This window comes from Bemisia tabaci, chromosome 10 (genome assembly GCF_918797505.1).
Source record: "Bemisia tabaci chromosome 10, PGI_BMITA_v3".
Classification (NCBI taxonomy): domain Eukaryota; kingdom Metazoa; phylum Arthropoda; class Insecta; order Hemiptera; family Aleyrodidae; genus Bemisia; species Bemisia tabaci.
Genome location: NC_092802.1, coordinates 14,267,459 through 14,279,875, shown reverse-complemented (window position 1 = coordinate 14,279,875; position 12,417 = coordinate 14,267,459). Strand labels below are relative to the sequence as shown.

Genomic DNA, 12,417 nt, shown 5'->3' with positions numbered 1-12,417 from the left:
GACAAATATAATGCAATTATTACGACTCAGGCCATGCTTTAATAAGAAGGCACGCGGCAAACGGTGGATCGAGTCAATGGGAGAGGTCGGACAGACTTTGGGACCTTTTAAAACTCACAACTCCGTTTACACAAAACTTTGAGGTTCTAAAAGTGGTTTAATGGAGATGTTGCATGTGTGAGTGTGAGGGATTTGCGATTTGACCATTGATTCTTACGTAAAAGTTCGCGAGAATAATACGATGGTGCCACTGGTTATCTCTGAAATCATCTACCAAGCTCATAAAAAGCTCTCAAAAAGAGGCCAAAATGGAGGGGATATCCAACCCTACCCTGAGAGTCCACCTCTACATCAAAACAAACTCTCCATGCAAGGATAGGGAGCAAATACATTAGCAGGGTTGCCACTTTATTTGGGGACTCCAAAACTGAAAACCAGTGGCACCATCTTGTTTCTTGCGAACTTTTACATAAGAATCAATGGTCAAATTGCAAATCCCTCACACATGCAACATCTCCATTGGTTTCCTCGTGAAATTTTTCTCTAGAATTAATCCTTAAAGTTTAAAATGCAATAAAATAAACAGCAACATTTCATGCCCGACCGCTCTGATTGACTCGATCCACAGTGAGGTGCGGAATTTTCGCGGCAGGGGTGAAGAAAGAGTTCAGAAGGTGTGTCATTTGCATGTTGATCTTTTGGAGCTAATGTCTGTGTCATCGGCGATTGGGAGTCGCAGAGCTCTCTGGTGCGCTGATTCAGCGTCTTAAATGTGTATATATGTACATGAATACATTTTGAGTTTCTGCGGGGTACTTCCACGACAGTGATTCATGATTGTAATTAACCTCGGCATCAACCTATATCTTTGCGCGTGCACGTGTTTCGTATCCCCGAACGTATCAAACTCAACTGTATCAACAAATTACGAATGGAAAACTAATATGGAAACGAGGAAATGAGCATGAATGCTTGAGTATATAACATCAGATTTCCACCAAGAAATTGCAGTAACTCGAGGTGACACTAGTTTAAAAATCGGTGTGTGGTCGGATAAAAAATGTTTTTGAAATGGATTGTGCTACTCGCGGTATTTTGCGTAAGTTTTGATTAAAATAACTGAAATGTACTGGAAGTACATGACTGATGATGTCTGGATGTACCAGACTCTTGAAAACATTGACAAGAAAAAATACTCTTGATTCAATCGGATTTTTGCTTGAAGCCAAACGAAATCCGCTTAAATTAAGAGGCTTGGTTCTTGATTTAAGCTAGATTCTGATTGAATCAAGAGTACTTTTTCTTGTCGATGTTTTTAAGAGTCTGGACTCTAGATCCAATGTGCTTTTTTTCCCCAGTGTGATGTAATGAAAGTATTCTTTGAATCAAGTTTAGCAGGGAGAGGCTAGGTACATTCCAGTACGCTAAAATTACGCAATGTCTTCTCTGCCAAATGCATGTTTTCTTGTAAAAATAAAATCTGGTCAACCATTCAGGTTTTCTTGTGAGGTAAGAGAAAATGCACACAATGTTGAAAATATCCGTCAGTTTCTGCCTGTCAAACTCATTTTATCACCAGTAAACAGCTCTAGGAGAATCGTAAGGCCAGTTTCGCAAATATCGATTTAAATTGCATCTAATGACATCTAGAAGTGGTTACTGCTAGTGGCTACATCTTACAGCTCCAATGGTTGTGATTATAAATGGGTTATGTAAAGTGTGACAAACGTTTTTTTCATAGCTTCGTTCTCGGTTAATGCTAGCTTTGGACCAGCAAATTATCCTTAAGTTGGCCTCTGAATTCCAATCCTAAAGCCCAATTTATCCCTTAAAAGATAGGATTTTATTTAAATCTGCCTATGAAGATGGACTTTTCTCTCTGGAATGCACCTAATTTGCTCCGTGTTTCTACTTAACAGAAAAAGCGAGATGCTTGAAAAAATTCTGGTACAGTGAAATCTGGACTTGGCAAAATCCATTCTGAGCAGATTTTGGTTTTGAGGATTTGGATAGCCAAATGTATTCCCATCAAGGAGACCTGCTGTCAACATCGTGCTCTTCGCTCCGTGATATTCCGTCGTGGGCAGATCCCTTCGTCTATTCTGCCGTACTAAGGAAGAACGTCGTATGAGCCCTCGGGCGTTGCCAAATCTCCTTTTACAAAACACGAATTTTCAGGAAAATTTGTGAACATTTCTCCTCCAATTTTCCACAGGATTTAGTTCATTATTTGATCTAGAAAGCCTGAAAATTTCTAGGAAAAATATTCATCACTTTCTTCAAAAATACATATTTTCAAATAAAAAATTTGGCAACATTCGGATGCTTATACTGCGTTTTTACTAAGCACGGCAGTATTGTGCAATTGATGATGAAACTTTTTTCTTCTTTTCTTTTACAGTCTGTGACTCATGCAATGCCCTCACCCATATTGGAAACGGAATCTCTATCCAAAAGAAGCTTAGACTTGGAGAAGGTATTTCAGGAGTTTCACCTTTAAAACATAATGATAACTCCTTTTAAGATTGTCCTTGTGGGGAATTTATTAATACCTTATGTCTAACTTCATAATAAAAAAATTGCCTTGGCCAATTTGTGTGTGGCGCCTCGTGGTGTGACGCGGGGACCGCATGGGACTTTCTCGCTCAAGCCGGCGACCGCACCCCGCGCCGGCTGCGCTACCAATCTCTTGGTTATCGGATACAATTTTGCTTCTCCTAACCCATTGTGCGACCGCCTTCTGTCCCGCCCAAAGGCATGAAGACGGAGTGCTCGTATCTAAGAGCACGGGGAAGAAGTGAAGCCATTCTGGCGATGTGCACTATGCGCGGGAAACGATTTGATTTGAACTTGTCCTCTTCATTTTTCCATATTTCTTCTTCGAATCTCATTTTAAATGCCTAAAACGAACCGATAAATGAAGTTGGGATTTTGAACTTTTATAATAAACCCACTTCGGCTTGGTAACAAGGAGGAATCTTACAGGAATCTCAGATAAAGTTAGTTTTTCTGCTGCTCTAACCAAAAGGAGAGGTGACTTCATTTTGTTCTTCGAGCGCTCCGTCCTTATGTCTTCGGTCCCGCCCGCCATGAAAGTTCAAAGCTTGTCATTCTTAAACTGCTCACGGAAAAAATTTAATTGCTGATTTAACAATTAAATTGCTAAAAAATGTGACTGCAATGTTTTCGTGTAGATTTTACAACAACTTAATGCTACTTTAACCACCCCCGTTTTTATTTTTGCTTACAATAGTGGTTAAAGTAGCATTTTTTTGTTGTGTTTGCTCTTTGAAATATTGCAGCCACTTTTTTTAGCAATTGAATTGTTAAATCAGCAATTGAATTTTTTCCGTGCTGGGTTGATTTCGCTCAAATGCAGGACCAAACTAGTCCTAATGGGGCGCAGTTACCACCACTCCATAGTAAAACAAAATGCAAGAAATGAAACAAATCTTACTCCATTATATAAAATCAAGAGGGCAACTCGTAACGCTTGGGGGGTTGGACCGCAAAGCGGTCAGGAGGTGCACGCCCTAGTGATGATTTCGTAGTCTAATCAATTGTAGGTTTCAGTTAAGGCTTTTACAGAATTTCCAAAACAATTCAGGCAATAATTGACTTTATAAGCTGAATAAAAAGCTCGAACATTTCATTTTTATTATAGCACCTACCGACTATGGTTTTTAGCGGTTTTTAATTGAATGAGTTCTGTTTTCTCACAGCGAGAGCTGCCAATGAAGATCAAGACGATGGTCAGGTGGATAAAGATTTACAGCGACGTGGTTGGGTGGATCCTAGCTGCCAAATTGAAAAGTTTGGTTGGAACTGTCCAAACAAACCACGTTTTGAGCTGCCGTGAGGCGAATGATGTACTACCGCTTCTTAAAAAGATATGGCTCCTCCTCACCGGGCAATGAGCGGTCCTCAGAAATGTTTTGAAAACGGGTTCCTTTCAACTTGGTGTTCACATAATTTATCGTAAAACTTTGTTAAATAATTGATTTCTCTCTCTTTTTCTTTTCTCATATTCCTTCCAAAAGTTTTTAATGATAAGAACCGATCGACAAACACGCAGATGGGCACAGGAGAAATTACACACTGAGCAAAAACAAATTTTTAAATTTTAGAGTAGATTTTAGGCATTTCTAATGTGTTTATCATTATTTTACGTAGAAAAGTAACCTTAAAAAAACCTCAAATTTTTACTATATCCCTCATATACATCTGATCTCTTCAAAGTTTTAATTTTCAGTGAAAATTGCAGATTTCACATTATGAGGCAAATTGGTAAGGTGAAATCACTATTCCTTGAGAAGCGGATGGTACTCAGGAAATTTTACGATTTTTTTTTCTCATATTTCGTTAGAGATCTATTAACACCAATGGTTTCTGTATATTACTTTTAGACATTAGAAGGACAGGAACGCCCATGCTCTATGTCTTCAAATTTTCAGGGATTAAGGTCGAAAGTGAATTTGACCTCACAAATCCACCAGTCACGGATAAAAAAGTGTCAGGAGTTTTCCCCTAAAATTGTGGCACTACCCCAATTTGTTGGATGATATGAACATTTCCAATTAATTTTGGTAGTATCGCAACTTAAGTTGGGGTAGCACCGCAACATTTAGGTTAGTAACCCAATTTATTGGGATAGTATCACAATTAATTGAGGTAATATCATAATAAATTGGAGTAATACCACAATTAATTGGGAATATCCATATCATCCAACAATTCGGACATAACCCCTATCCCTTTTTTTTCCGTGGTCAGTTCAGTAAAAGCTTATGACTGTTATCAGATTTTGACCCTGGAATTTATTGACCGAGAGTCAGAGGCGCTGACCACTATGGGATGCTTAAAAGTTCAACAATTTTTAGAAAATGTATACGTACTTTGAATATACTTAAGTCTGTCTCGTGATGAATCTGTGCTCGAACGACCTGTTCAACAGACATGTGAAGTGAATCCTCCTCAGTTGTGCTTAAAGACTGATTCTTGAGTATAACAGCTCGATCCAAAATACGTCTGATCAATCTGCAATTGTATGATTTCGGTTATTTACTGATTGCAGTACCTAACTCAAGAAGCATGAGGGTAATTTATAGCCGCAGTAAAAATAAAACATCATTATTTTTGTAGGTATTGTTATCCTGAAGTTTGCCTTCAGTTTTACTACATACGCAACAAATATTCCAGAGAGCACACGAATCCATTGAAAAACACACTACTCTTACTACATGAATTTCACTCAACCGGTAGATCATGTGTAAATCTTTTCGTTCATTTGAAGTTCGCCTTAAATTCCGCCGCATATGCAAAAATACGGAGGAGCACGAATAGTTATCTTCTCGAGGAAAACATGATTCAACACTGAAAAAAAAAGAGTGGTAGAATTTAACATTCCTTCACGCTGTATTTCACACAGCGTGAAGGAATGGTAAATTCTCCCAAACTTCAAGTCGATTCTGCCAGAGGAATAGTTACATGTACCAGTATATAGTAACGTTTACCTTTCTTCTGGCAGAATGGACTCTGAATTAACACTGTGTGATATACAGCGTGAAGGAATGGTAAATTCTACCGATATATTTTTTCAGTGTGCAACAAATATCCCAGAGAGCACGAATCCATTGAAAAACGCACTAATCTCTCTCCATTAATTTCACTCAACCAGTAGATCATGTGTAAACCTTTTCGTTCACCTTTTCGCTATATTGGACACGAAATGAGTTTCAATTGAAAGTACCTACCTGAGACCAAAGTATTGATGGTTCTCATTCGTGAAGTATTGACGGCAGGTTTTGATGACTGTTTTTAATTTTCCTGCAAGGGAGAGCCAATGGATGAATCCCTCAGATAGCAGTAGACCCCGCAAGATAGTTTCTGAACAAATAGATGAAGTTAATTTTAAAGGTACGTTACAAAATGCACGTTAATTGGTGTATACAGTTCGAAGTGCCTTTATTGAGGAAAGTGCGTTAAGTCATTTCTCCTTGAAAGAAACATCCTCTTTTTTCTCCGGTGATTTATCATGGATTTTCAAGGAGTGTGAACTAAATTCTTGCAATTACCATTAAAATCACCGTCATTTCTTGGCTGTGAAGGCTCCCTTCTTGACATATGTGAGGCATTTTCTAGGAAAATTATACTCGAAAAAACGTGTAAGTATATTTTTATACTCAAAAAAACATCACGGAACATTGCTACGAATTTGCGTCAAAAACACAAGACAGGTAGGTCAATCCTTGACGGATGAGGTTTGGGTGAGCACAAGAACTTTTAGAAACTTTATAAGTCAATTGCCGGTGTCATTTAACTCTTTTGCTTCCCTAATAATTGCAACTTTACAGCTGAGAGGTGAGCCAGGGTATATTGTGGTCCTTAAAAACCGGCAGGGGGGGGGGGGGGGAGTAAAAAGGTAAAGTAACACCAATGGGACTCCATTCTGCAATGAGAAGCTACTCCTTCTGGAGCATTTCAGGAGAACCGTGTGTGCCATCAGTTTTCTTAAAAAGATGGGTGCTTTTATCAATGGGTCTGAAATAGTATTCCTAATTGTAAAATGTCCTTTAATTCTTTGTTTCCCAGACGAGAAAACGTATCACCTTTTCAAGGTTGCCAAATTGACTCCAAAAATTATTTTTTCACTGGAATGTACGACCCGTGCAATTTTTGTCAAAATTTGTCTGAGTTTTGCATTAGATTCGAAGAATAATCCGTGAGATTTCCAGTTTGGAATGTCCAAAATTCTCCGGATAAAAATGCATTTCGCAAGGGGATATTTGGCAACATTGAAATGTAGCTACGTTCTTTCGTTTAGGAAACGACGAATAATTTATTGACACTCACGTCTCGTGCCGCCACACAGTGGATCGAGTCGATGGTAGAGGTCGGACATGATTTAAAAACTTTAAAAGCGTACATCTTCATTAATTTAAAATGTTGATGTTTTAAAAGAGTTTCATTGGTGTTCTCGTAAAATTTTCTAAAAATTTCACCCGTGAAAATTAAAATGGACCACTAGATAAGGTACGAATTTTAGCATTCTGATACATGTTTCTTAACCAAAATTTTACGTAAAACATGATGCGCACAACGAAAATTACCGAAATTAACTCCTTACGAAGATATTTAATGATTCTTGATGCGTGAATTCAAACCACCCGCTCATGAAAACTCAATGCTCTACGTGATTCACATCGCGCGCTAAACGTTATCATGACAGTTTTTGCGATATAAAAATCTGGCAACCTCAATCTTGACGCTTTGGCTCAGCTATAGCAAATTGCTTCTAGTTTGAACGACACATGGTGGAAAATGAACATTGCTCGATTGAGAAGCTTGCTGAAACCGTTGTAGTGCGCGATTTGACTCACGTAGAGCTTTGAGTTTCTTGTGAGCGGGCAGTTCAAATTCCTCGTAACCAATGTGAAATAAAAACGTTAATATCTTCTTTAGGAGTTGGTTTCAGTAATTTTCGTTGCGCTAATCGTGTTCTACGTGAAATTCTGGTTAAGAAACATGTATCAGAATGCTTAAATTCGTACCTTGTCTAGTGGTCCATTGTGACGAGGTAAACGTAATATTTACAATTTTTGTGAAAAATTTCATGTCCGACCTCTTCCAAAGATTCGTTCCACTATGCTGCCGTGCTAAAAAGAAACGCCGTATGAACCCTCAGGCGTTGCCAAATTTCCTTTGATAAAACACGTATTTCCTGGTACACTTGAAGGTTATAGGACATTTCAACAAGTTTTTGTCCATGAGTCTGTTTTTTCTTGTAGTTTATGTCCGCGTGTTTTTCCGGCAGAGGAGTTTTGGTCCACCTACTAATTGAGACCCTAAGTTAATTGGTCCACTTGTAAATATTCACACCACTTACATCAAGCAAAATCCCGCTTTCGTTCAGTTATTTCATTCTTGTTTCAAAATAAAATCTTCTTAATGGCATACTCAAGAATGTTTCTGCCTAAATTGAGTCACTTTTTTCTCTAATGAAATTCAAAAATTATGCTAAACGTTCTTAAATATGGATGCTAGGACTTAGTGAGTTTTTGGACTACCGCTCTCCTTTTGTGCCGTGGTATCTTGATTTATTTTGTGAGGAAAGCTCCGGTATCTTAAAGGATACCTGTAATTCTCAATACGTTGGAGCGCCTTAAATTTCGTATGATACTGTGCAACACCTCTGTTGTGAAATAGTTGCTTGAAGCGCCGTGCCACGCTGCGGCGCGCCAAGCGTAGCTTGGCCAGCGCATTGTCGCCTACAAACCTAAGGGAATACTTCAAGCATTGCGCAATGCGTGAAGTATCCCCTTAGGTTTGTAGGGACCAGTTCGCGTTCCCCACTGGCAGCACGCTGCCGCTGCTCTGCTGTGCTTTATAGGCTCTAATATTTAAACTCGCGGAGTCAGCATTTTTCAACTCATGATTTTGAAATGTTTGCACACCTTGCTGGATTATTCTCATGAAATTAATGGGGAAAAATATGTATTTAAGGAAAATATATGTGTGTTTTGTGCTGCAGAGTGGTATATACGCGTAACCAAATGTTCAAAATTGGACAAATTTGACTCTCAAAGATATATGTACAAATGGGCTAAAACCAAAGATTGCATGTTTCTCGGTTTATTTTCCTCTTTTATTCATTTTTGTATAGTTTCTTTCAACACAACTGGGGCTCATCGGGATTGATATCGATGCCATCGCTTTAAAAAGGTTGAACAAATATATGCCAAGTTTCATATATGCCAAGAAAAAAAAAAATTCATATAAGGTTCATTTTATATTGAAAATTTTTAGGATGGAAATGAAACCAAGTATTCACCAATGGCAATTTCAAGATGAATCAAAAGAAAAAACATTTTATTGTACATTTCAACATTTCATTCGACAAATGAATGACCGTAACAACACCTCATTTCCTCAATTTTCTCATTTTGATATTGTCAATAAATTTTACGTACGGACTAAAATATAGCGCTTGGGCCGAGACACTGTTGCTTATTTTACGTGTGGACGTAAACTACCATACAAAACAGGGGCGCGAACAGAAAACTCGTTGACGGAATGTCAGCCTCATGAATATTTCCTTCGAATTTTTCAGATGATTTTGTTCGCGATTTCACCTGAAGCGCCTGAAAATTTCATGGAAAAATAATCATAACGTTCCCCAAAATTAAACAATTTTTGGAAGGAAATTTGGCAACTCTCAAATGTTCAGACGGCGTTTTTCCTCAGCACGGCAGCATGTGTGCCAGAACAAACCATTTTATCCGTGCACTGAAAAAAAATCTCGGTGTATTTACTAAGAAAAGGGTAAAATTACCAAGAATTCAGGGTTCTATTTGATCCCAGTTTTTTCTTGGTAAAATTACCATTTACGGAATTGGTAATTTTACCAAGAAATCTCGGTAAAATTATTGAACTTTCTCGTTTCTCGGTAATTTTACTGGACCTTGGTAAAAACGCCAATATTTCTTATCTACTGTGGTACAATTACCGAGATAAAAGGGCAAAGTTACCGGGAGTTGATTACCAATAAAAGTGGTATTCTTACCTGAAAAAACAGTAAAAATACCGGTTTTCAGGTATGCTTACCAGCCTGTCTTGGTAAAATTACCAATAATTGGTAAAAAAGTGAGTTGATAAAGGTACCAACGGACCTTGGTAAAAACGCCGAGAATTTTTTTTCAGTGTGCACATAGCTCAGTATTCATAGAATTTGGTAAATTAGAGGGAATCTGGCAGCGTAGTATCTAGTTTCGTTGATCCCGGTTGATACCGGCCACTTATTGATTTGAAAAAATATAGTGTGTGTGGAAGACCCAGTAACGCACCTAGATCAGGTTTAATGATGGAAACCTGACGGAGTAAGTGTTTTAAACAGTCTGGCAACATTGCGTAGCAACGATTTTGGACCGAAACGTTCATTGTCACGCTAATGGAGCAGGAAGCCCGCAGCTTTACTTCGCGGCCATTTAGTGTAAACCTTCAAAAGACGCAATTAGAGGAGTACATTATTACTAATGTTCAACGCCATATATATCAGACTCAAAACATCCTGGCGCGTGCCGCGCGGGGAAAAGTTTTCTATTGTGTCAATGGAAATTCCCAGACAACATTGGCGGGCCCAGCAAATCGGCAACGTTGTTTTGCTCCATTTAAACCTATGGGAATGTATCGATTCTTGGAGGGGCCAGGTTCTCCGACGAGATTCGATTATTTAACATAGGTTCAAATGGAGGAAACCCGGTGTTGCCAAATTGTTGGATCCGCTTCTATGCCTGACAAGAATTTTCGTTGAGGCGATATGAAATCTTGAATCAAATGGCATTTCTGTTACTTCAAAAACATGCCCTGTGACTTCAAAGCGATTTCCGATCGATTAGATCTCGGATATTGATTCAACAAGAAGATAAGGAGGGTGTCTCAAAACTATCAAATGTCAAAGATTTCTTTCCTAAAATTGTTAAAGGAATCCGGACGAATGTTCTATTGTAAAAAAAATACATTTTCCAATTCAATTTGGGAATAGCGAATTTGGCTTGGTTTCTTTATGCAAAATGCGGTCCAACTCCAAATGAATCAGTAAGAACGAAAACACACCAACTCGGAAAAATGAAAATAGTCAAGACACACACAAAACTGCATAGTAGGTGAAAAAGTTGGTTTAAGAAAAAGATTTCCTCTGCCGAAAGACAAGTACTTATGAACACTTCAAAAGTCCAAGTAAGAATAGATGTGCTAACTTCAATGACCTTTTTGTGAATTAACTGTCTTCAATGAAAATTGAGCATTTTCGAGTTACCGAGTTGGTGTGTTTTCGTTCTCACTGATTCAAGTGTCGTCATATTTTTTCGTCTGGGAAACAACACAAAGTGTCTTAACCGGGCTAGCAGATATCTAGTGCTCGGTAAATTACATTTTCTCCGAGTGTGTTGTCGTAAAAGTTTCAGAAGAGAGGGACGGACGCACAGTGAATCGAGTTAATTAGAGAGGCCGGACATGAAATTTTTGACAAAAACTGCAAGGTTCGATGTTCATTTCGTCACATTTTAAGGTTTAAGTGGTATTTTGTAGGAGAAAATTTCATAAGAAAACCAATGAAGCCACTTTCCGAACCTCAAAATTTTTTATAAACGGAGTTATAAGCTTCTAAAGTTTCCAAATTTTGTCCGACCTCTCCTATTATTTCGTACCACGGTGAGGCGTGCCTGCCTACCGTCGCCGGAGCTGGATTTTGGCCATTAAAATTTCGGTGATGGTTTGCGCTATCAGAGATGCTGCTGTTTCGCTCATGTCGGAAAATTCTTCGAAGCAGAGCCAGTCGCCAGTTTGAGCGACTCCTTCGAGCATCTTCGAGACGGACTAAAAGGCGGAACAGAGAAGATATCCGAGTTATGCGTTGCAGAGTTGAGGTATATTTTATTTTGCTTCGCCTAATTAAGAAAATTATACTACACTGGAAAAAAAAAACATTGGATCTAGAGTCCAGACTCTTGAAAACATTGACAAAAAAAAGGACTCTTGATTCAATATCAGATATAAGCCTAAATCAAAAGGAAATCCGCTCAAATTAAGAGGCTTGGTTCTTGATTTAAGCTTAAATCTGTTTGAATCAAGAGTCCTTTTTCTTGTCGATGTTTTCAAGAGTCTGGACTCTAGATCAAATGTGTTTTTTTTCCAGTGTAGAAGAAACAACTTAATCGGCCCGAAACACTGACAAAGAAACAACTTAAATCGGGACTAAAGCCGTAAAGAATATAAAGAATACACAAAATAAAATAAAAGTTGAAAATGAATCAAGTTGAAAGTCGATTTAAGTTGAAAATCATACTTGTGCCGACCTAACCTCTACTTTTTTTTCTATGGATATAAAAAAATAAGAAGACGAATTTAAAAAAAAAAAAAAATAAAAAAAGCAACTAAGTACCACAACGAAAGACAAATGAACACGAAGACTTGAGAAATACATATACTATAAATAATGTGGGATCAAAATGGCACAAAGACACTTTTTGTAATTTCCAGATTCCTAAAAAAATTGTAATTTATTTTTGGGATGTTGAGTTGAAGTCGACTTTAATTATACCTCAGAATCAGTGTGATTAAACCCTGAACTCTCTAAAAATTAATTAAAAAATATTCCTGATGGATTTCCCAGAGGGGGAACTGGATTTTCAATTTTTTTTTATCTAACCTTGTTTCATCTTTATCACTTCCTTTTGGATCCATACTGCTTTAATATTAAAACTTCATGGTATAACTTTTAGAAAACTTTTTGACACCTAGTTAACATAGTAAAAGGCAAATTTTTAAATTCGTAGTAAAGTGTTTTAGGACATTTCGTCAACGATTTTTTGTCCGCGCACCTGTTTTTTATTGTAGTTTATGTGCACGCGTTTTTTTGGC

General features: G+C 37.9%; 1 protein-coding gene across 1 annotated transcript in view; it reads right to left on the bottom strand.

The window, feature by feature from the left end:
• LOC109037647 (dynein axonemal heavy chain 6) overlaps positions 1 to 12,417 on the bottom strand; it is a 60,933-nt gene that overhangs the window by 30,964 nt on the left and 17,552 nt on the right. The window contains 4 exon segments of the mRNA XM_072305322.1: positions 4,896 to 5,037; positions 5,754 to 5,936; positions 9,752 to 9,994; positions 11,228 to 11,373. Of these exon segments, the coding sequence (XP_072161423.1) occupies positions 4,896 to 5,037; positions 5,754 to 5,936; positions 9,752 to 9,994; positions 11,228 to 11,373 (714 nt within the window).